Genomic DNA, 25,880 nt, shown 5'->3' on the forward strand with positions numbered 1-25,880 from the left:
GTCCCTATCCTGTGCAAGATTAATCCAGTCTCTATCATCATATCCCACCTCCCTCAAATCCATTTTAATATTATCCTCCCATCTACGTCTCGGCCTCCCCAAAGGTCTTTTTCCCTCCGGTCTCCCAACTAACAATCTATATGCATTTCTGGATTCGCCCATACGTGCTACATGCCCTGCCCATCTCAAACGTCTGGATTTAATGTTCCTAATTATGTCAGGTGAAGAATACAGTGCGTGCAGTTCTGCGTTGTGTAACTTTCTCCATTCTCCTGTAACTTCATCCCGCTTAGCCCCAAATATTTTCCTAAGCACCTTATTCTCAAACACCCTTAACCGTTCAATTCCAAACCCTGCCTGTTATCCTGAACTTTCCTAATGGCATATTCTAAAGCGAAGTTAAAAATAAAGGTGATAGTGCATCTCCCTGCTTTAGCCCGCAGTGAATTGGAAAAGCATCAGATAGAAACTGACCTATACGGACTCTGCTGTATGTTTCACTGAGACACATTTTAATTAATCGAACTAGTTTCTTGGGAATACCAAATTCAATAAGAATATCATATAATACTTCCCTCTTAACCGAGTCATATGCCTTTTTGAAATCTATGAATAACTGATGTACTGTACCCTTATACTCCCATTTTTTCTCCATTATTTGTCGAATACAAAAAATCTGATCAATAGTCGATCTATTACGCCTAAAACCGCACTGATGGTCCCCAATAATTTCATCTACGTACGGAGCTAATCTTCTCAAAAGAATATTGGACAAAATTTTGTATGACGTCAACAAAAGTGATATTCCTCGAAAGTTATCACAGTTGGTTTTGTCCCCCTTCTTAAAAATAGGTACAATTTTCATCCATATCGATAGAAAATCTAATAAAGAATTATTTATTCTCCTGACGTATTTAATTAGCGCGGACGGTTTTCGTGGAAATTAAATTAAAAAATCACTAATTTCAAGCCACTGACCGATGCGACCAGCTTGTAACATTGTAGCCACAAAGGGAGATAGGAGGTAATTCGCTAACACAGACAGACCTGAGTTCGTTGACCTCTTACATCTGTATTACGAGAAGAAAAAACAGTGTGTTAGCGTCGATGTTGCCAGACTGCTGAAACTCCCAACTCAATTTCCTAATTAACCACGAATTTAATCACAAAACGTAATATAGGTTTTATTTAAGTGTACCCTATCGCCCCTTTCATCTGCAAGGTTATTTCACTTCCACCCTTTGTATAAAATCGAGGGGAAAGTAAATTGTGTTTGTGGAATGGACGAGGAAAACGAGAATATCCAGAAAAACCTTCTGCAACGTCTGTTGCGTCCACCATAAATTCCACAGGCCTAATCGGAAATCGAACCAGAGCCGCCTGGATTGGAGGTCAGCTGTAGCCACAGATGCGGCAGGACGTTCCTTACGTGCAGATTCGCTGTGCTGCGTACACACAGTAGCCTAGCTGTTGGATCGGCATAAAGGATAACTCACAATTTATTGGAGGTTATAGTAATTACTTAAGAAAGAGAAACGCTGTTAAGTGTTGACCTCCATTTTCTTTCACATGTTTAGCACCTTATTTTTTTACTTAGTGAAAACTGTGCTTGCAAGATGAAGATGATTTCTCGACAGATTTGGTTTTTGAGACTGTCTGTTTTCTTTTCGCATGAATAAAACGATATTTCTTTTTCAACTTTGCAAGTTTCTAATCTCCCCATCTGCCCAAGTTGTGAGTGAATTTAATTAATATTAGAGCTACTAGGAAGTTTACAACGAAGAAATTTGTCTTTCAATGTTCTATTTACGTTATGAGAAAATTAGGATTATTATATTACTGCATTATATTATATATCTATCTTGCGTCTCGTTTTCAAAATTTATCCACCCACCATAATCTAGCCACACGATCACAACACTCCTCAATATTATCCATTCCCTCCCACCGAACATCCTCATATTCATCTTCTTTCACTGTAGCTGTTCCTCGGCTTTGGAATTCCCTGTGAGCTTGTCTATTCGTATTCGAAAATCAGGTCTGCTTATTCCGCTCTCGTGTACTCTTCCATTTCACTAGGACTGATCGACTGGACACTGCAGCTTGTACACATACACTGCTGTCTACAGACGTGCATATCAGGACCGACCATGTCCGTTACACATTACGCTGTCTGCATTGCTTTAGTGAAGTTTCCTGTCCCCATCCCTCAGACAGCGCATTGAATGGAATACTGTAAGTAGACAACGTAAACAACGTCAGATGAATACAGTATGCATAAGATGTACAGATAAATACACATAAATAAGGTGTACAGAGGAATAAAATTATTTCATTTCCACAGAACTATTTTTTCTTGTAACTTTCGACTCTGTCATTTCCGGACCAGGGTTCCTTATCTCAAATTGATACATGTGCCCTTCGCCATCATCCCTGAAAGTTTGTAACACTAGCCCGGAAACAACCTGTATAATTACGCAGATACATCTTGGAAAGAACTGACCATCCATTCGATGCGTGTTTTATTACTACTCCCAACCACAAGGTAATTTTCGAAACAAAAAATTATTTCCTAAACGTATTATTTCGTAACAAAATTTGATTTTCCTAATGAAATGTATTCAAAATCAATTCTAAGTTATTAAATGACTACATTTTCACAAATAATATTACGTAGCTTACCAAGTCGCAAGGCTGTATTTTCTTAAATTCATTCATTAGTAACTTATACTTGCGACAAACAAACTTATTATTATCATTTCATTATGAACAAAATTGAGCACGGTCCACAGCTGTGAAATAACTGTTAGCTTCCCTGGCCGTGAAACGAGCGGACCCGGGTTCAAATCCTGGCTGGGACAATTACCTGGATGAGTTTTTTCGGGGTTTTCCCCCTGCCCATTAAGAGCAAATGCTGGGTAACTTTCGACACTGGATTCTAGACTCATTTTGCACGCATATCACCATCATATCATTCAGACGCTAGATAACCATAGATATTGATAAACCGTCGTAAAAACCCACTAAAATTCATTGAATAGTCATACAGAAAACCGATCTTACGGGCGCATTCTTTAAACGAATATCATGGGAAGTGAAGTAAAAGTATCTGAAAGAAATGTGGATAAAAAACTGGTTCTAGTGTGCTGGAACTTATAAAACCAACAAGACACGTTACGATGGCTAATGTCCGGAACAATTTAGTGTGCGTTTCATTTTTGTTGTTTTATAACATACACAACTGCTTCAAACATACGCTTACAATAGCGAATTACATAACTTCTTAATGAAATACTTCTTTGTTTGTTAATTATCTTACAGTATGTGTTTTAAATGACACACATAGTTTACCGTGCATGTTGGAGTCCAGCGGTAGAACGGACTGGAAGGCCACGGTTTGATTCCAGAATGGAAGTAGAGGATTATCTTCTTCGTCATAACTAGGGACCGGATTTTTATGTAATTACATATTATATTCCTTTCAACCTAACCGTATATAAATAACAAATCTTTGCGAATCTTGTAATTACCATCGATATATTAAAATTTGATACTACATATTTTTTACATATTTATCCCATGGTATTACATAAATCGACATATTTAGGGGTTTTATTCATTTTTACTTCTTTAAAAGGAAAAAGAAAACTTCTGCTGGGGAAATACACAGATTTAAAAAAGCCTTTTTACCTACCCGAGAAAGGATATATTTCGGGACGAAACATAACATCTTAGTTCGAGGAAGTAAAAGAGGCACTCACCCCTTACCGCCTACTGTAAATATGAATGAACAAAAGGCAAACTTTCTCATACAACTGCTCTGTATTGTAAAAATCAAGAAGGAAATAATCTCATACGCATAAGCGGACGACATAGTAGTAGGGTCTAAAGACCTTACAAAGTTACAAGAAACAATAAACATCGTGGTAAAATGGTTAATAAAAACAAATTTGATATAAATGTGAACAAGACAGAAATGATGATACTCAGAAACGGCAGAAGAGCACCAGAAACAGTAGAAATCGTCATGAAGAAGAGAAAATGAAAAATTGTACCAGACTGGAATACAAGCCACCGAAGATATTGATATTAAATATTTTCATGATTTTATATATTTTGGTTCATATTCAGCTTATTTTTCTTACATAAATATGTACATATTACACACCTTGATATTACATAAAAATCCGGTCCCTAGTCATAATCTCCAGGACGACTGAGCGATTGATAAGTTACAGGTAAGTAAAACTTACTGAGATATTATCCTGATACTGATTACTCAGCACTTCTCTCCATCTAGTAGACTACTCCAAAGCACGGAACATAACTTTTCCCTTTTTTTATTGCCAATTAACGACGGATTCTAAAACGGGTGCGGTGCTTATTGAATAACCTTTTCCACTACAGATGCTGTTAAGAATCAATGAATGGAAATAGCAAGGAAACCGAATCATCTTTAACATAATCGTTCTCTCAAGAACAGGAGATCTCTGCCAAGTTTTGTCTTCAGTTTTACGGATAAACATTAGATATGTATGAGCAGTGTAACTCCCGGTCATGTGGTCAGTATGACTCACACCCAAACCATGGCTAAGAAAACGTCGCGTCGGGTGAACTTGAAGCTAGGAAAGCATATCCGTTGCTCAGTGCAAAGACTTCAATTTCCTGGTCCGTTCTGTTGAGTTAGAGGAAAATAGAAACAGAGAGGAAAAAAAGTTACATAAAAAACTAGACTCCGGCACGACTGTGATTAATTCCAACGATCAAGTGAGGGATTATCAACAGTAATCTCACTAGAGATTTTGATTTATCTAGAGAAAATCAAAACTCGAGAGGGATTTAATTGACTATTACACGATTAGAAGAAAGTATGTAAAGATAAGTAACAAAGTACTCCAATACAATAAAATATTAATTGGCTTACGAAAATAAACCTGTCTTCAAATGTATTATTGCACCATTACGCTAGATGGCAGTTGTGCCAACTATGGAATCTTCATTGAAATCTGTAGACTGTTACTAGTCAAGAAAGCTTTGTTGATTCAGTTTCATTTTTATTAAGACAGTTGCATTCCACTTCAATTATCCGAATCCCGGTAATCAACGTCACTTGACAGATGATTTTCAATAAATCTTAATATTAAACAATCTCTGATACGTGACTATCCATAATATCATATAGCAGAAGCTATAACATAACCTAACTAATATACACAAGTGTTAGAAAAGTTTTAATTAACGACGACGACATAAAAAATAAACATGAATAATTTTAAAAGGAATAATTATTGAATGTACAATTTTCAAATTTGAATGTGGTTGGTGGTTCAATTGATATTATATTGGACGTGTGCGTAATAGAAGTGGAACTCGTTGATTTAGGCCTACATGGTGTATTCAACTTATTCAGGATTTCAGAATGAATAATTTTAAAAGGAATAATTATTAAATGTACAATTTTCAAATTTGAATGTGGTTGGTGGTTCAATTGATGTTATATTGGACATGTGCGTAATAGAAGTGGAACTCGTTGATTTAGGCCTACATGGTGTATTCAACCTATTCAGGATTTCCGAATGGTGCTCTTCATTTATTTGTAAATCGGATTTCAGAAGATGGATAGGCATGATCACTGATTTTTATTAATTCTTCTTCTTGAATGCCAATGCGAGTCATATTTGAAAGTGCTGTGCATCGACTGGAGTGGTTTGTAATCATATATAGGCCTATATTTTTGACGTCCAGACCAGCGCAGTTTCAAATGTTGGCAAACAAAGAAACAAATGCTAGGGACGCGATAAAATTAAACAAATGCTAGGGACGCGATAAAATTGTGCGATAAGCAGCCATGATTGGTCGAAATACGTCCTTTCGTACCGTTTTATTGGTCAAAAGTAGTATGACGTAGTAAGAGTGTAATAGTCAACAACAATAATAGTAGCAAAGAAAGTGACGCGGAGTTAAATGAGCCGTTCAGAGCAGAAGTGGCCAGTGTTTTCCCCCTCCATTGCATACATCGCTGACTAGTAACATACAGGGTGATTCACGAGGATTTACGCCACTTACGGAGCTTATTTCCGAAGAAATTCTGAGCAAAAAGTCATATAAACATGTCTCCCAAGCTCAATATTTTCAGAGTTACACTACTACCTTTCTTATTCAGTTTTAAAGATAAAAGAATATTACAAGGAGAGAATGAATTATTAAAAAAATATCAATTTTTTAATTCCCTGGTGTTGTGAAGCTAAAAATGTGTTGTTAATAATTGCTTTGTACAGATTTTGTTTTTCAATTTTTAACTAAAAACTGCATCATTCTTACGCACGTATAAAAAAATTGTAACAAATCATAGTACTTTAGGAACTTGATTCTTTACAGTTCAATTCTATATCATAATTTACAGTCTTAAAGATTTACAAGAGTGGCGTGATTTGTAACAATTGTTGTGATAAATGTGTAAGAAAAATGTAATTTTGTAGCTAAAATCGAAAAAAATTCTGAACGCAGCAACTATGGAATTCACAACAGATTTTTTGCTTCAGAATACTAGCTAATTAAAGAAATGATGCTCCTGAATAGTTCATTCTTTATCTGTAATATTTTTTTTTTTACCTTTATAACTAAAGAATAATGGTAGGTTTACAAACAACTTCAAATTAGTGTAACTCTGAAAATATTGAGATTAGGACAAACGTTTGTATGACTTTTTTGTTCAAAATGTCTTCGGAAATAAGCTCCGTAAAATAGCCACCAGCGTGGTTCAGTCGGTTAAGGTGCTTGCCTGCCGGTCTGCAGTTGCGCTCGGGCGCGGGTTCGATCCCCGCTTCGGCTGATTACCTGGTTGGGTTATTTCCGAGGTTTTCCCCAACCGTAAGGCGAATGCCAGATAATCTATGGCGAATCCTCGGCCTCATCTCGCCAAATACCATCTCGCTATCACAAATCTCATTGACGCTAAATAACCTAGTAGTTGATACAGCGTCGTTAAATAACCAACTAAAAAAATAAGTTCCATAAGTGACGGTAAATCTTCGTGAATCACCCTGTATTACACTAGTCACATTTCAGATGTATGCAAACAATTGTTCTTCCTCTAACTCTAACACATATCATCAGGTGGGCTCTACAGATACGGAATTAAAATTTGGAGCGAGTCTTGATGGCAGTCCATCTGTATGTAAGCAACAATTTCACACGACTGTCCACAAGTAGCATATATAGGCTACACGGGCTATTGTTTACTGCACATTGGTGTTGTAAGTGAAACTTATACAATAAGGGAGCTCCAAATTTCATTTCGATACTGTATTGCTTGATAATAGATGCAGCCAGAATAGCAATCGGAGCTGCATTGATGGATTTGATCTATAGATTTAAAACGGGTTTCGATAAGCAACGATTGAATACTGATGAACTTAAGAAACACTAGATCATACCTGCACAAACAGCGCTCAAAGCGCGCGCGCTCGTTCGGAGCGGGAGAGCCATGTTTACCGCTCGCCGAAACGGAGAGGAAGATCCGTCAGAATGACATAGACTTGCTATAGGTAGAGGAGAGGGAAACGACCACTCAGCTGTCTAGTGGGGTGCAGCGTGTAGGTCTATTCTCAGTAACTGTTTCACGTTGCTTACCTACTGCTACAGTACAGTATGAAGGAATCTAAAAGACGGAACGGAACATAACATTTAACATTTAACGATTTGATCTTCATTGTGAGCTAAGGGCTAAAGATCGTTTGAATAATACTATTAGCCTGGTTGAGTTTTACAAGACTAAACGTTAGCAATAATATCCACGACTACACAGGCTGGTTCTGAAAATGATTACTATGTTTGGCTCAATATTTATATTTGTGAGCAACTGTTTTCTATAATCAACTTTAATAAAGGCAGACATCGAACATCTGTAACTGATGTTTCATTACGATCAGTAGGCTACTGTTCCTTTCAGCTGCCAACAGCATAAAACCTCGTTTTCATGAACTGATAAATAAAAATATAACAAAATGATATTATACATTTAAGTAGCTATAGAATTTCTATTATTTGTGTAAAATAAATATTTCTTTATTAATTAATAATAGTCCAAGATAGTTTTGCAAACACTGAACCGGAATTCATTTCATAAACACTCTTAATAGTACTTCCTTTTGTGTATATTTGTACGAGATCACCCCTTCTTCCAGTCCACCCTTATACAGAGCGCAGCTAATATCTGCATTCCGGTCATGAGCTGTGAGCCGGCTCGGAGAGCGCAAACCTTGTGCAGGCCTGCACTAGATGATTGTGGGTTGTAATCGATGAATTGAAAGACGCATCTCTAACGTGGCATCAAACTGGAAATACATTATCTGATGCAAAGGATAGGCCTACGCTTAGCGTTAGGTCAGTCTAGGCGTAAATATATAGAAAGATTGATTACTTTACAGAAAGGTGGATGAATTAAGTTAGATTAGGTTAGGCTAGGTTAGCTTAGCGCAGTTTAGCTTAGGAGTGTCACATTTAACTTCATTCCATTACTGGTCACGAGGGCCCGCAGTTGGAGGGAGATTAGGGCTTGCACTTGTACAGGTAATAAGCATAATGGTAGTGGGGATGTCAGTCCTACTTGCCGACCGCCTTTATCCCCAAGGAAATTGTTGTTAGGGGCTGAGTATACCCTACGGCCACAATGCGACCTAGGGGATTAGATCAATGGAGAAAATCCTTAACTTCTTCGGGAATGGAACTCGCCACCTCCCGGCTTTGAAATGTTACCCACGATGATACTGCGCGCCCCACGGGTCTCGTTATGCCTTATCTTAATCTTGATGAAGAATACAAACTGTTTTTGAAGAAAAATTATTGGACCTTGTCTCCTTTATCATTAGAGTATTAAAAAAGTCCTACCAAACATCCAATGAAATGACCTTTCTTCCCTCCTGACACCGACAAGAAATTTCACGTTGCGTCACTTCCTCTCTATCCACCGCTACTTTTGCTTCTTGCTATTGATAATAATGAAAATATTGTGTTACAAAAATTAATACAATAGTTGTGAAAAAATTGAATTCCTTGTCAAACTCCTTTCTTTAAAAACCCTTGTACACGGAATTCTTGGGAATGCAGTTTGTCAATATTTAACACTGAAGATGTCATTTGTGACATCGAATAATTTCGTTATTAATGGTACTCCTCCTACATTCCGATTCGTCTTATAAAATATTTATCTATGGAAGAAACCGCAATATCAAGAGAGGGAGAGGGATGATTCCGCAACATTCCCATATACAGGAACATCATTTTATTTTTACTAACATTTCTAATATTAGCCTGGCTATACCTTTGGTTTAACGGTTGAGAACCGGAAACAGCGTTTGCTGCCCCTTTCCACGACTGGAAGTCAACGATACTGCGTAAAATACAAACAAATCACTCTACTAGGTATAGGAGGGAAGAAAAGTAGCTCATCCATTTACGTAAACTAGAAAATATCGCGATTTTGAGTTTGATAATTTTCATTAGGATTTTGTTTAATCAAAATACAGTATAGTGTTAACAATTAATGTTTTTACTCACGAACTGAGCTGTCCATGCGAACGTATTCATTACACAGTGTATATTATATTGTCTACAGCACTTTACGTACAATATATAGAATGAAGTTAAATTGAAAAATAATATTAATATGGATATTTAAACACATTTTTTAAAATGGTGGCCGTTCATTTTGATACAGGCTTCAGTTCTTTTGTGCATATTATCGCACTATAGACTACTGTACCTAATTTCAATTACCAGTTTCGTCCTTCGTACTAGTAACTCAAGTTGAAATAATTCTGTACCTACTCTATAAAAGAGTACCTTACATACTGTAAATTCAATCTTCACTTCTGCCCGATCCAAAAAGATAAATTTACTCAGACATGCTATCTACTGTCCGTTCAAGTGGTTATGTCGCAGAGTCGTAGAAAGCGGGAAAACACGTGACAGTTAATTACTTAACGAGGCCCTTTTATTTAAGTTATTTTAAATAGTTGTATAATATTACGTAGACATCTAATTCCTAACAGAAATTAATGTTTTCAAAAAAGAGCTAAGACTGTCCAGCCACTAGCCTTTACAGAGAGGCGAGCAGAAGTGGGTGGGGGATGCGACGTAGGCAAATGGACAACAGTACCTGTGCGAAAATATTGAAAGCTCTTTCGTCACTGGAAAACGCGAACATATTTTTGGAACGTACTGTACTCACTCAGTACTATTTACTGTGACCATACGACTCTGACTGCATATGCGGTCTTGGTTCTGTGTGGATGACGGGTGGAAGTTTACTGGTAGAAGGGGTGGGAGTGAAGTACTTTCAAAAATTCAAGTACAATAAAAATTGAAGTAAAAATAAAATGATATCCCTGTATAATTTGTACCTGTCCTTGTGTTTCTTTCATGATAATCATTTAAAAAATACGGAACTTCATGCCACATATTCTTGCAAAATCTACTCCACAGTATACTTCATTGTAACCAACGTTAATAGGCAATAATGCAAATCAGAATAGAACTGTCAAGAGCGAGAAACGGCAGACAAATTTTGCAACGTAAGTTGTAATCCTTGAGCATCATCGCTTTGAATGGGGTAAGATCCCGCGAGCCTCGGAATTCTTGGTAAGCGGTGCGCTATTCTTGTACGTACCCATTATTAATAGCGGGGATTGAACACCGGCCAGCACGTTTGAGCGACAAGCAGTGAGCTGCATGAAGTTCGATCGGATCCGCGCACCGTCAGCCGAACTACTAGTTATTCCAGTTTCCACGCTAGAGAGTGGAGTTCAAATCCCGAAGGGTTGAATATGCGGTGAAAGAGATCATGCTGGACAGCTTTTCTTCGGTTACTCCTATTTCCTTTACCACAGTTCAGCGTGGCCATTCACCGTTACTCATGAATAAAGCTGGGACATCTAGGACGGTGTGTTAAGTTACGTCCACCGAAACTATGTTATAGCCAAAGCTCGGAACATGGGGACTTGTGTCTTTGCACGTGGCTAAGCGACCGGACTTCAATGTCAACAAACTCCCGCTTCCAGCACGGAGGTACTGTCAGGTCTGCTATAAAAGGGTTTCTGGCTGGAACAACAAATTGATAGTATTATGGCAGGTTGAAACACGTAATTTTACAGCATATATAATAAAAATAAACATGAGAAATATATCAAATTTACTGTTCTGCTCTGTACATTTTATTACAGTGTATGACTACGTACATTCGAATATTTTCAAACCCGTAACTTCTTCGCTGATATAAAACAAGAAAAACTTATTTCCAAGTCACATGAAGTGACGGGAGCAAACTTAAAATACTGAATGTTTTCATTGTCAGTTTTTTCTGTTGATTTTCAGCAATTGCTAGCTGATCTCGTATGTGAGCAAGATAAGTATATCCTAAATTTTTCTCAAAATAGTTTTCAATTTATTCTACGGTAGGTTCCTCTGCTACTTGATCCATGGCTATGGACAAATTTTCCACTAATTTAAGGGACTGTAATGTCTTTCAATGAATGCCGGTTTCCAGCGTCTAATTTGTGTGTAGCACAACTTACAAAATATAAACTCTCCATTCGAAGAAAATAATGTATCTCCTCCGAATTCCTCCACGAAATTCTGTACCTAAAATTTAAAAAATGTATTTTCAAACTTATGTAATATCCATTCGAGTAACATGTATTTTCTAATTCCTCAAACAGACCGTTTATCTGTAATTCTCTGAATGTCATTGGCTTCGACATGACACAGTTTCCTCGTCTGTCTTCCTCTCATTCGATGTGACCACTTTCTTAGTACATACGACTGTCCTTGAGCACTTGCAGCGTGAGCTTTGTTCTTACTCATGCGCACGACACACAAGTCCCCAAGTTCCGAGCTTTGGTTATAGCAAGTAGAGACAGTATGGGAGGTCAGTGTATTGACTGTACGCTGTCCTGCAGAGCAAACAATAGAAAATAAGGTGTTCGTCTGACCATAAGGTCACAGCCGTTTGAAAAATTTGGATTATATTTAAATTATGCATTTTCTCAAGATTTTCAGAGGTTAATAAAAAAGTTTTATTGTGTTTGTCTGGTGAAAGAATGCCCGCAATGACGTTTACAACAAATCTTCCAACAGCGTGCATGCTTTTAGCGATGGAAATACATATTTTACTAGCATCATCATAGCAATTTCGGTAGGCCTACATAGTACAGGGACATCATTTTATTTTTACTGAGTTTTTGAATGTACTTCACTCCCACCCCTTCTACTAATAAAGTTCCAACTGTCCTCCGCACAGAACCAAGAACGCATATAGTAAAGACAGAACTACAGTCTACGAAGTTGGTGCTTAAGGGGGATGGAGTGATACAAGTGTGGCAAAAGACATAGAAACAATAAAGTGAGTGTTCAAGGAGTATGAGTAACTATCAAAACAATCGGAGAGAGAATGTATGAACGAATAAGTGAATTAGTGTACAGAGAAACAAGAGTTGATAAAGGAAGTGACTAGAGAAAATTAGAAGTGTTTGTTAATAGTAACTGGTAGTGAAATGTTACTAATATTGGAGTGTCGATTAAGTTAGCGTACAATCAGAGAAAATGAAATGATAGGAAGACAGCAAGTATTTTAATGTAAGTATACAAATGAAGGTTGAGTTGACTTACTAAAATAGTGGCAAACGGAAAATTTATCGGGGTGAAAGGGAACAATTAAACAAAATAAACATGTGATTCAGTGTTTAATTGAGAAATAGGGGATAAGAGTGATGACAGAAGTGAGGAGAGGTAGAACCGATTGTAAATTAGAGAGGAAAGTGAATGAGTATGATTAAATAGTGTTAGTAAAAGTTAGTTCAAAATTAGGGAAATTTTAGACTATAGGAAATACTTCAAATATACAGTAAGTAAACAATATAAGTGGTGAGGTGTTCATTAGAAAGAAGGGAAAATTTTAAGGGGAGAGGTTAGAAAACAAATTGAGAGTATGTATTATAGTAATAGAGGTAACAAAGGGAAAACAAGATGACTGCACAAGACAATGAAAGTTTATTGTAATTTGAAGGTAATGGGGAGCACGAATACAGAGATGTGGTGGCGACCCATTACCAAATAAGAGTTGTAGAAATAAATATATCAATATCAATATAATAAAGAGCACTGAGTTAGTGAGTATAGTACGTTCCAGAAATATGTTCGCGTTTTCCAGTGACGAAAGAGCTTTCAATATTGAATCATATTTTCCCACAGGTACTGTCCGTTTGCCTACGTCGCATCCCGATTTCCCCCACCTGCTTCTGCTCGCCCCTCTGTAAAAGCTGGGCTGTCTTAGCTCTTTTCTGAAAACATTAATTTCTGTTAGGAATTGGACGTTTACGTAATATTATACAAATGTTTAAAATAACTTAAATAAAAGGGCCTCGTTAAGTAATTAACTGTCACGTGATTAATCCCTTTCTACGATCCTGCGGCATAACCACTTGGACGGACAGTAGATAGCATGTCTGAGTAATTTTATCTGTGCGGGTCGGGCAGAAGTGAAGATTGAATTTACAGTACCTAAGGTACTCTTTTATAGAGTAGGTACAGAATTATTTCAATATGAGTTACTAGTACGAAGAACGAAACTAGCAATTGGAATTAGATGCAATAGTCTATAGAGAGATAATATGCACAAAAGAACTGAATCCTGTATCGAAGTGAACGCCCACTATTTTAAAAAAATTGTTTAAATATTCATATTATGATTATTTTTCAGTTTAACTTCCTTCTCTATATTGTACGCTAATGTGCTGTAGACAGTATGATATACACTGCATAATGAATACGTTCGCATGGATAACTCAGTTCGTGAGTAAAAACACTTATTCCTAATACAGTACTGTATTTTGATTAAACAAAAACCTAATGAAAATTATCGAAGTCAAAATCGCGATATTTCCTAGTTTACGTAAATGGATGAACTACTTTTCTTCCCTCCTATACCTAGTAAACTGATTTCTTTGTGTTTTACGCCAGTATCATCGAACTCCAGTCGTGGAAGGTGGTAGCAAACTGTGTTTTCGGTTCTCTGAAGATATAGCCAGATTAATATTTAAAATGTTAGTAAAAATAAAATGATGTCCCTGTATTTCTGTAAAGTTGCTTCACTGGGGAGTTCCCTTTTCACATATTTTTACATGGAGCTTTTTAAAGTGTGTGTGTTTTTTTTCAACCTTATTTATTGGTACAGTACATTGACACATACTATAATTTCACACAAATCGTGAAAAAACTCTTTCTGCGAATTGGAACATACATGCGTTTCTTGTCCTTTCTCACAAGCAAACTGATGGGGGGGGGGCAGATAAAAAAGTTAAATTTTTTTCTTCCACCATATTAATAATGTCAAAAGTAGTGCTTATACAAATTCTGGCTACTCGACAGCAATTACGAGGCAGTACAGAAAGTGATTTTCCGTGGAGCCGTTTACAGAAAAAAACACAATTGCACGGAAAGATTTATTGAAACAGATACAGTAATTGTTGCGCTATTTGTCAACATATCTCCCACTGTAATTGAGAATTTGTCATATCATGGAATCAATTTTTGTATACTTGCTTCGTGAAGTTAGCCGCCTGGGATTGGAACCAGTGCTTGACAGCCGTCTGCACTCTGTCGATCCCATGATATGACAAATATCTTATTTCCATTGGGAAATATGTTGAAAAATAGCTCAACAATTGCTGTGTCTGTTCCAATTAACGTTTCCAATGAAATTGTGTTTTCTTCCTGTTACCGGACCCTGGCGAACTTATTTTTTACGGCCCTCGTAATTGCGGTAATTAATGTTTTATCTGTCCCCATCAGAATGTTTGCTTGCCACTTGAAACTGTTATCTGTGCTTTATGTTTCTTCGTATTACAATGTTGAGTTACGAATTTACGTTTCGTACCTTTAATATCTGTGCTACATCATTTACATATTATGATACCTACCCCACTTACTGCGAAATGTCGTGTGCCTAATTCCTCTATCAACTTGTTTACTGTTGATTTGTGTTATGATTCAACCATTATAAATATTATACGTTAAGTAAGGTAGGTAATATACTCTGGAGGTCTGTTCACTACACAACATAAATGTGTACTGTTGCTCGAGTCGCATGTCTGTACGCAATCACTCCCTCATCCCTTCATACTAGACAGAGTGATTCACGAGGATTTACCGTCCCTTACGGAGCTTATTTCCGAAAATAAATGTGTGTCCTAATCTCAATATTTTCAGAGTTACACCAATTTGAAATTGTCGGTAAAATACCTTTTTTCTTGAGTTTTAAGGGTAAAAGAATATTACAAATTCAGAATCAACTATTCAGAAGTGTCATTTGTTTAATTGACTAGTGTTCTGAAGCTAAATATGTGTTGTTAATTGCTTTCTAAAGATTTTGTTTTTCAATTTTTAACTAAAATTTACATCTTTAACTTGATTTCGTCCTGCAGTCTTAGATGTCTCAGCTTTACTCATGAATTGGGCTAGGATTTTGATGACGTATAAATCATGATAAAATGTCCTAAAACAATGAATTTATGACCTAAAAATCTTTCAAAAATGCCCTTAAAATGCCCTAAAAATTGATCTTACAAAATTGTCTTAGTAGGAAAAGAGGTTTTGTACTACTTAATATTTAGACTAGTAATTAAATTAAATTTTACATAATTTTTTCTAAGTAGTACACTGTAATTAATTATTTTATCTGATGTAGTTTCCATGTATGATCATTCACCTTTGCGTCGGCATGTGGACGTGAGGTCAGTAGTCGGCTGGTCGGACTTGGCCCTTCGTGGGCTGTAGCGCCATGGATTTACTTTACTTTTAGTTTCCGTATAGTCTATCACAAGCCCACTCTTATCTGGAATTAGCAGGTATAGAGGAGTCTATATTGAAGGGATGGTTGGACTGATCCATTATGTGGGGTGTACTACATTTTAATGGCAATATTTGTGTAGAAAAACGATTAAAATATTATACAAAATAATGAGTATTAATGGACAAAGTAAGTAAAGAAAATATCAAAGGAAATAGATATTATTTTACATTAATAACTAGTGGCTTGTGCAGCAAATGTTGCAAACTAAGTTCATTAGACGTTCAAATAAACATTTTTCAGATTTTATTTCAATGAAAAATACCAGCCATTTTGAAAGTTACTTGCTTCTATAATAATGAAACATACTCCCTCTCAATGGTTTTTATGCCAAATACTTTTTCTTGAACCTATGTGTCCTATGTATCTTGAGTTTCAACGCGAAAACGCAAGTAACAATGTCAGAGCGTTCAGTGGGTTTTTCATGTGGGAGTAAAGCAATGCTATATCAGGTCATTGTTGATTGTAAAAGTCAAGTTTGCTATGCTTTCGAACAATAGACATAGCATTTTGATATAGCTGCTGCATGTAGAGCTTGAAATGTAGAGGGTAAAATCATTTTATCCTGCTAAGAGATCTTGCTGAAATGATCGAGACACTACAAAATTTTGTAGGCCTCTTATTTTATTTTTACCGTCTTTCCTTAGGAACTGTAATTTTTGCGCTCTCTCGAGCCAATATCGAAGAGAATGACGCATTGAAGTATCTACACCACACCGCCATTAAGTATATGAAAAAGACCCAACTCCACTTGATTAATAACTATAAAAATATTTGACTTTTAATAACAATATTATTATCTTACATAAGTTTTGCAGTTATATATAATAGCTGCCACTCAGTAAATTATAGAAATGAAGATCTTATTAAATTTTAACACATTCTCTATATCTCCTTATATAATCCCAAAACGTTTCACTTTCATATCATCAGTATAGCATTAATATGTATAGTTAATGAAAAATAGTCACATCATGGCATTAACTGTAATGAAATTTCATTTCTAATGGTAATAATGTCATCAAACCATCTCAAGTTTTGTAGATTTCAATATCCAATACACAGCTACATTCAGAAAATTACACACCGCAGAATCAGACCAGTAAATTACTTTTACCAAGTCTTGAAGTTTTTAATAACCAATTGAATTTGAACTCTAAATATGTCGGCAATCCTGCAGGTCATGGCCTTCGTGTAATAGCTATTGTTTATTGTAGTGTGTGTTTTGTTTTATTCTGAAATGCAATTAGTTCTCAAAACTGAAGAAAGATGGATTTTGATATTTCACTGAAAACTACTAAGTTATTTTTCTGAAAAACTTTGGGTTCCAAGCTTCAAAATGATGGGTCATTTATTAAAATCCATTCAGCTGTTTTCCCGCAATTTCCATTACCAGTTCAAATTATGTATATAGATGGGAATTTATGGCCAAAATCAAATGAAAATCCCTAAAAAAAATGACCGAATAAAACAAAAGATGCTCTTATGAATTGAAACAGGCAAAAAATGCAAAAAAAAATGCCCTAACAAATATGTGTTAAAACAGTTTATCACATAACACATAAATACTAAAGCAGTTATGTTTCTGGCTTACTAGAAAAAAGATACAATTTCATCAAAATCTTAGCTCTCTGAAATGCAATTAGTTCTCAAAACTAAAGAAAGATGGATTTTGATATTTCACTGAAAACTACTATTTTTCTGAAAAACTTTGGGTTCCAAGCTTCAAAATGATGGGTCATTTATTAAAATCGATTCAGCCGTTTTCCCGCAATTTCCATTACCAGTTCAAATTATGTATATAGATGGGAATTTATGGCCAAAATCAAATGAAAATCCCTAAAAAAATGACCGAGTAAAACAAAAGATGCTCTTATGAATTAAAAGAGGCAAAAAATGCAAAAAAAAAGCCCTAACAAATATGTGTTAAAACACTCAGTTTATCACATAACACATAAATACTAAAGCAGCTATGTTTCTGGCTTACTAGAAAAAAGATGCAATTTCATCAAAATCCAGCCCTACTCATGAAATGAAATAATTGCACCGAAACGTGTCAGCGATCAGTGACGAAATAAATTACTGGTCCGTGGGAGAAACTCAGACTTGCTCCAATGGACCCACGAATACGTCACACACGACAAAAGCTTGCTAAATATTTTTCCGAATGCAGGATATTTGTTGTACAATTATGTAGTTCGGAGTATCTTCTACGAACCCCTCCCCGTCACCAGTCTATTCAAAGCAGTGAACACAATGTCACGGTGAAGAGTCGTCGGCCGCTGGCATGCAAGCATCACTCACCTGACGAGCAGCATGTTCCGCCACTGAACTTCCACAACAAACACACAACACTGAGAAGCACTTTCGATTGCTGTGTTCCACACGCTAGCGTAGTGGCCAACTGACCGACATCTGTGACTGCCTCACTCTCGCTTCCCTCTCCCTCCCTGCCGATCAAGGCGCCACCTCCCCGGAAACTTTCACCAGCAAGAAATCTACATATCCAGATCCGCTTCTGTCGACGCTGATTGTGAAGAATTTTCTACTGCAGGGATGTTATTGTTTCGCTCACACAGTAATCCAGTGAGAGTTTCAGGAGGTCATTTTGCGCTCGCCTCCGTGCCGGCGCGGCGTAAGAAACAAGCGACGACAGAACGGAGGTGTGATGGTAATTACAAGGAAAAGGGAAGTCCGCGCTGACAACCCGCAGCACACAAAGTTGTCGTAGGCAACAAGCATCACACGAAGCTTAAAAATTAGATTCCATGATAGGTGTGATGACTAGAAAAACGAAGACCACGGAGGCAAAATGCATCATACAAATATTTTAATTCCACGTAATTGTTGTAGAAATGGTATGATAAGAAAACATTACTCACTAAATGCATCATACAAATATTTTAATTCCACGTAATTGTTGTAGAAATGGTATGATAAGAAAACATTAGACACTAACTGCATCATGCAAATATTTTAATTCCACGTAATTGTTGTAGAAATGATATGATAAGAAAACATTAGACACTAAATGCATCATACAAATATTTTAATTCCACGTAATTGTTGTAGAAATGGTATGATAAGAAAACATTAGACACTAAATGTATCATACAAATATTTTAATTCCACGTAATTGTTATAGAAATGGTATGATAAGAAAACATTAGACACTAAATGTATCATACAAATATTTTAATTCCACGTAATTGTTATAGAAATGGTATGATAATAAAGCATTAGACACTAAATGCATCATACAAATATTTTAATGCCAAGTAATTGTTATAGAAATAGTATGATAAGAAAACATTAGACACTAAATGTATCATACAAATATTTTAATTCCACGTAATTGTTGTAGAAATGGTATGATAAGAAAACATCAGACACTAAATGCATCAATGAAATATTTTAATTCCACGTAATTTTTATAGAAATGGTATGATAAGAAAACATTAGACACTAAATGTATCATACAAATATTTTAATTCCAAGTAATTGTTATAGAAATGGTATGATAAGAAAACATTAGACACTAAATGTATCATACAAATATTTTAATTCCAAGTAATTGTTATAGAAATAGTATGATAAGAAAACATTAGACACTAAATGTATCATACAAATATTTTAATTCCACGTAATTGTTATAGAAATGGTATGATAAGAAAACATTAGACACTAAATGTATCATACAAATATTTTAATTCCACGTAATTGTTACAGAAATGGTATGATAAGAAAACATTAGACACTAAATGTATCATACAAATATTTTAATTCCACGTAATTGTTATAGAAATGGTATGATAAGAAAACATTAGACACTAAATGTATCATACAAATATTTTAATTCCACGTAATTGTTATAGAAATGGTATGATAAGAAAACATTAGACACTAAATGTATCATACAAATATTTTAATTCCAAGTAATTGTTAAAGAAATGGTATGATAAGAAAACATTAGACACTAAATGTATCATACAAATATTTTAATTCCAAGTAATTGTTACAGAAATGGTATGATAAGAAAACATTAGACATTAAATGTATCATACAAATATTTTAATTCCAAGTAATTGTTACAGAAATGGTATGATAAGAAAACATTAGACACTAAATGTATCATACAAATATTTTAATTCCAAGTAATTGTTAAAGAAATGGTATGATAAGAAAACATTAGACACTAAATGTATCATACAAATATTTTAATTCCAAGTAATTGTTACAGAAATGGTATGATAAGAAAACATTAGACACTAAATGTATCATACAAATATTTTAATTCCAAGTAATTGTTGCAGAAATGGTATGATAAGAAAACATTAGACACTAAATGTATCATACAAATATTTTAATTCCAAGTAATTGTTACAGAAATGGTATGATAAGAAAACATTAGACACTAAATGTATCATACAAATATTTTAATTCCAAGTAATTGTTATAGAAATGGTATGATAAGAAAACATTAGACACTAAATGTATCATACAAATATTTTAATTCCAAGTAATTGTTACAGAAATGGTATGATAAAAAAACATTAGACACTAAATGTATCATACAATCCTTGAATACTGTATGAGGCAGTATGATAAATATTATTTATGTTATCACTGACAGTACAACCGGGTTTTGGCAGTGGGTTTTTGCCGGAATAATAACTTTCCATGTTGATCTGTCACATATTAAGTTTCTCCATCCCCTCACTCCCCTTCTCTTTCACGTCCACACCGTCCAACTATCTTCTCCTTGTTCTTCCTAGTATGTAACTTCTCTGAAACAATACCTGAAATTTTCGAAGTATTGTACATGATGGGATAGGCCTAGATGGTGGTTTCGACTTGAACGAAACTGCAATGTCTCTTCGAAAAAACAACAGGGGGAGTGAATCATTAGTAAGAATTCTCTTACAGAGACACCAGGCGTTCTATACAGCCATCAAGGATTCTCTTGAGGACCGACAAGTACCACTTTCTACCTCGAAATAAAGTCATTCCACTTCAAAACTAAGAGTTCATTGGTAGTCAAATCTGAAATCACACGTTTCCCTTCTTTTCTTCTGAAGCTCATTATTGCTCTCTAGAGTACATTTCTTCATTCTGTTTTCACTAACCGTTCCTCTGGCTTTGAAACCTATTGAGTGAAGCTCACACATGAGTTCGAAAATTTTGAAAAGTACTTTACGACCATTTCGTTCACTGATAAATGCTTCTTAAAATCCTCAAACATTCGGAAAGCATAATTTACTATTTCTATTAATGGACTGATTTCGAAATCCTTGTCAGGATTTTGAACATCTATTAGTGCAATATCACTCAAATGTTGATAAGATTTCAGCTTCTGGAAGAATATGTATGCGTACAACCTGACTCCAGTATGACTTTTGTATCCTTTAGCAGTCAATGCTTCGTCAATTCCACTATTATGTAAAACAAGGAGCCGTCATTTTGAATCGTTTCTATAACGCAGTAATACACGTTGTCACTGAATCTTGCACGAATGATTGGCTATCCAACACTATGCTGACTAATAAATGTTTGTTTTACTACCTCTGTCTACCAAATTCTTCTGTACCTTAACATCTGAACTACCCTGTACAATATAATATATCAAATCAGTGGCAACAATCAAAACAAATAATAAAACAAATTGAGGACAGCTATTTTTATACCAGTAAATCAGGTGCAGAAATATATATTTTCTTCACAAATATTTGTACATTAGCATTATCTGTAACTCATTCTGTTCACATTTATAGATCAACTGTGAAATTACAGCACTCTTATTTCATATGATATTTTGATAATTACTGTGTAGTTGCGTTAAGTAATACGAAATTTTTTAAATAAATTACTTGAAAACATAAACTAAAATCAAGTTCATTTTTATTTCTGAAAAAGTGTTTAGTTAATGTCTCAAGGTTCGAGAACTCGAAATTGATTTCTAACCGTTATAACATGAAATAATAAAAATATATCTGTATTCTCCTCGTTTGAGGACAATGGGACTAAATGGGTAAGATGTGGAACAATTGAATATTTTACAAGATTATAATTTTTGGCTAGATGTAGAGAGACGACATTGACAGGCATGCAGATACAGATACAGACAGGCAGGCATGCAGATACAGATATAGACAGGCAGGCAGATACAGATACAGACAGGCAGGCAGATACAGAGACAGACAGGCAGGCAGATTCAGATACAGACAGGCAGGCAGATTCAGATACAGACAGGCAGGCAGATACAGATACAAACAGGCAGGCAGATTCAGATACAGACAGGCAGGCAGATACAGATACAGACAGGCAGGCAGATACAGATACAGACAGGCAGGCAGATTCAGATACAGACAGGCAGGCAGATTCAGATACAGACAGGCAGGCAGATTCAGATACAGACAGGCAGGCAGATTCAGATACAGACAGGCAGGCAGATTCAGATACAGACAGGCAGGCAGATTCAGATACAGACAGGCAGGCAGATTCAGATACAGACAGGCAGGCAGATTCAGATACAGACAGGCAGGCAGATACAGATACAGACAGGCAGGCAGATTCAGATACAGACAGGCAGGCAGATACAGATACAGACAGGAATGCAGATACAGATACAGACAGGCAGGCAGATACAGATACAAACAGGCAGGCAGATTCAGATACAGACAGGCAGGCAGATTCAGATACAGACAGGCAGGCAGATACAGATACAGACAGGCATGCAGATACAGATACAGACAGGCAGGCAGATACAGATACAGACAGGCATGCAGATACAGATACAGACAGGCAGGCAGATATAGACAGGCAGGCAGATACAGATAGGCAGGCAGATACAGATACAGACAGGCATGCAGATACAGATACAGACAGGCAGGCAGATACAGATACAGACAGGCATGCAGATACAGATACAGACAGGCATGCAGATACAGATACAGACAGGCATGCAGATACAGATACAGACAGGCATGCAGATTCACATACAGACAGGCAGGCAGATTCAGATACAGACAGGCAGGCAGATACAGATACAGACAGGCATGCAGATTCAGATACAGATAGGCAGGCAGATTCAGATAGAGACAGGCAGGCAGATTCAGATACAGACAGGCAGGCAGATTCAGATACAGACAGGCAGGCAGATTCAGATACAGACAGGCACACAGATACAGATACAGACAGGCAGGCAGATACAGACAGGCAGGCAGATTCAGATAGAGACAGACCTATAGAGACTGATGTAAATAGACAAGCATACATAGGCCGACAGAAAGTAGTGTTATGTCGCGTTGCTTCTCTGACACCAAATTGTTGTGATGTCGTACTTCTGAACATTAGTTTTGTTATTCGCGACAACGCAGGCTAAGTTGGATGGTTTGCAAAACGGATGGCTACTGCTTTCATCTCCCACCAAACACCATTCTGACACTACCATTATAATATCTTATAATTGAAAAAATGACTGACTGTAATTTTCATTTATCTCAACATTTTACTTGTTTAGCTAATTTCACTCATTATACTTAATTTTGCTAAAATCACTTGTTTTACTTATTATCACAATTTTTATCAGGATATATAGAAAATCTTCTTGGTTTCTTAATTCAGATTCAAAATTAAATTAATTACAAAGCTATATTTGATTCTTTGAATTTACTATCTTGATGAATTGCAAATTTATTTATCTTCATTATTGCGTACGACATCTGATGCTATAATTTCTTCCCAATTTCCTTGAAATATCTTCTGCGATCTATGTCTGTCCAAGCCTAATAACAGTCCAGTAATATTGATCCTAATAATAATCCTCTACGCGACTTGAGGCAACGGGTTTTGTATTCTCAACAATCGCAACTTACCTCCATTCGGCAAAATACTCTTAAGACGAGTATGCCTTAAGGAAAACCATTGTGTCATCATAATTAAGACAGAATATAAATTACGACGACGGATTATCTTCAACAGCCATGACATTATAAGTGAAAACAGTGGAATTCCGCACAGGAAAATAATTCTGTTAACATTCCGTCATCGTTAGCCAATTAAAATTAAACATGACTATACGTGTCCACCTAACTTTGATGTGGCGTGAATGAATACACTTAGTGAAGGCTGTGATTCATATCCACGTGCGTGTCAACGTCTTCTGACGTCTGACCAGAGTTCATAACTACGTCAGTTAATTCCCTTCCTGCCAGGCAATACATTCTTTACAATTTATTAACTTCCTTCTAGAGGCTTTTATAACGCGTTACAATACAGTGGAACTCCACAAATAGACACGTAAATGGTCCGTGTGCGAGACGAGGTACGAACTCTGTCTTCCTACGGAGTACTGCGGACATTGGTAAACATGAGGGCTGGACAATGTTTTTATAGCGTGCGCACCGAAACATAAATAAGTTAAGTACATAATTTTACATAATATACTCGTATTGTAGTATATCGTCGTTGTTCCTGCAATAACTCCTATGTGCAAAATATACAATTTTTCAGTAGGAGGAAAAAACACATTTATTCATCCTATGGCAGCCGTATAGGCCTATAGGGGATTTTAAATTCTTACATTTCCGAAAGAAAAAAATATAATTACATATAGGAGATTTATTATTTGCTGTATCACTATTTAAGTTATTTAATAGAGAGAAAATCTGAAAATCGATAAATATGTCATATAGGAGTTATTGCAGGAACGACGACGATATGCAAAATATATGACAAAAAAATCCGTGATTAAGTAGTATAATATATACGTGATACATCAGAAACATAAAACAAATTTCTGGAGGAAAGACTCTCTAAATGTATCTACATACAAGGCTTTCATTTCAAAACTTCGCACTCTAAATAACTAGTTAATTAAATGGAATTCAATTTAAACAAAAAAAAAACCGTAAATTTAGATATTGAGGGGGAAGCTTAATTGCATTTTAGATTTCACCTCCCACCCCCAGCCACTCCCACTTTGAAATTTCAAATGGCACCCCTATATTTTTATACTTAATATGAAAGAGCATTCAATTTCAGATTCATTTGTTTTCGCATCTTTTCTTTTCTATCGCCTCCTGGCAACCTGGATTATTGTTATTGTTGATTAGAGCTGAAGATAATAAAGCTACAAAAACTTATTGAGCATTTCATTTACTAGTTGTGTTTGTGTATTAAATTATTTTAAAATAGTGTAGGCCTATACCCTTCAAGAGAGAACATAAATCATCCTTATTGATTAAATTTAGGAAATTACACAAACTAAGCTGTGTTTTCATCATACAAACAACTGATAAAACAAAGCTTCTTATAATCATCACAGAATGCCTGATATTTAGATGAATTTTGTTTTAACCCATCACTGTTCTGACCGAAATGTCACATTCTTGAGGGATGGCTCTGATTGATTCACCTTTATTAAACAGTTCCAATATTTGTAACTTCTGCTTCAACATAAATACACATTTTTTGTTCCCTGCCTTGCTGCCAACGTGTACGAGTATCTGCACACTACTGCACTGGTTCAACTGGTTAGCCCTGTGCAGCGCGGGACAGGATGCGTTGACTTACCTTGTATCGTGAAGTGTACGAGAGTGAGCGTCTATTTGTGGAGTTCCACTGTATTTCTCAAATATTTCCTAAGATTATAATAGATCATAGACCAATAGAAAAAGTGCTACAGGTTTGTTATACCCTGGGTCACAACAGAGACATAGACAAACGCGGATAAGACAGAAAGGGAGGGAGAAATCTCCTGATTTAAAATTGTTATACAAAATCTCTATGTCGATCGAAAAGGGAATATTAACTCCCTCTCAAAAGAAATTCGAAGTTTGAATTTGATGGATGAGAGAACTTAAAAGTACATAAACCTAAATGTGAAGCCAGTAATGTTGGGCGTAATAAGAACTCAAACATTCCAGTTCGGAAAGCATATACTTACAATAGAGCGTCTCGTTTAGGCACAGTGAAA

General features: G+C 35.9%; 1 protein-coding gene across 1 annotated transcript in view; it reads right to left on the bottom strand.

Moving 5' to 3' along the window:
* LOC138710436 (uncharacterized) overlaps positions 1–18,362 on the bottom strand; it is a 391,568-nt gene extending 373,206 nt beyond the window's left edge. The window contains exon 1 of the mRNA XM_069841331.1: positions 18,209–18,362. Within this exon, the coding sequence (XP_069697432.1) occupies positions 18,209–18,222 (14 nt within the window). The 5' untranslated portion in view covers positions 18,223–18,362. The remainder of the gene's footprint in view (positions 1–18,208) is intronic.
* Between the last annotated feature and the right edge of the window lie 7,518 nt (positions 18,363–25,880).

Source organism: Periplaneta americana, chromosome 12, assembly GCF_040183065.1.
Source record: "Periplaneta americana isolate PAMFEO1 chromosome 12, P.americana_PAMFEO1_priV1, whole genome shotgun sequence".
In the NCBI taxonomy this organism is placed as follows: Eukaryota; Metazoa; Arthropoda; class Insecta; order Blattodea; family Blattidae; genus Periplaneta; species Periplaneta americana.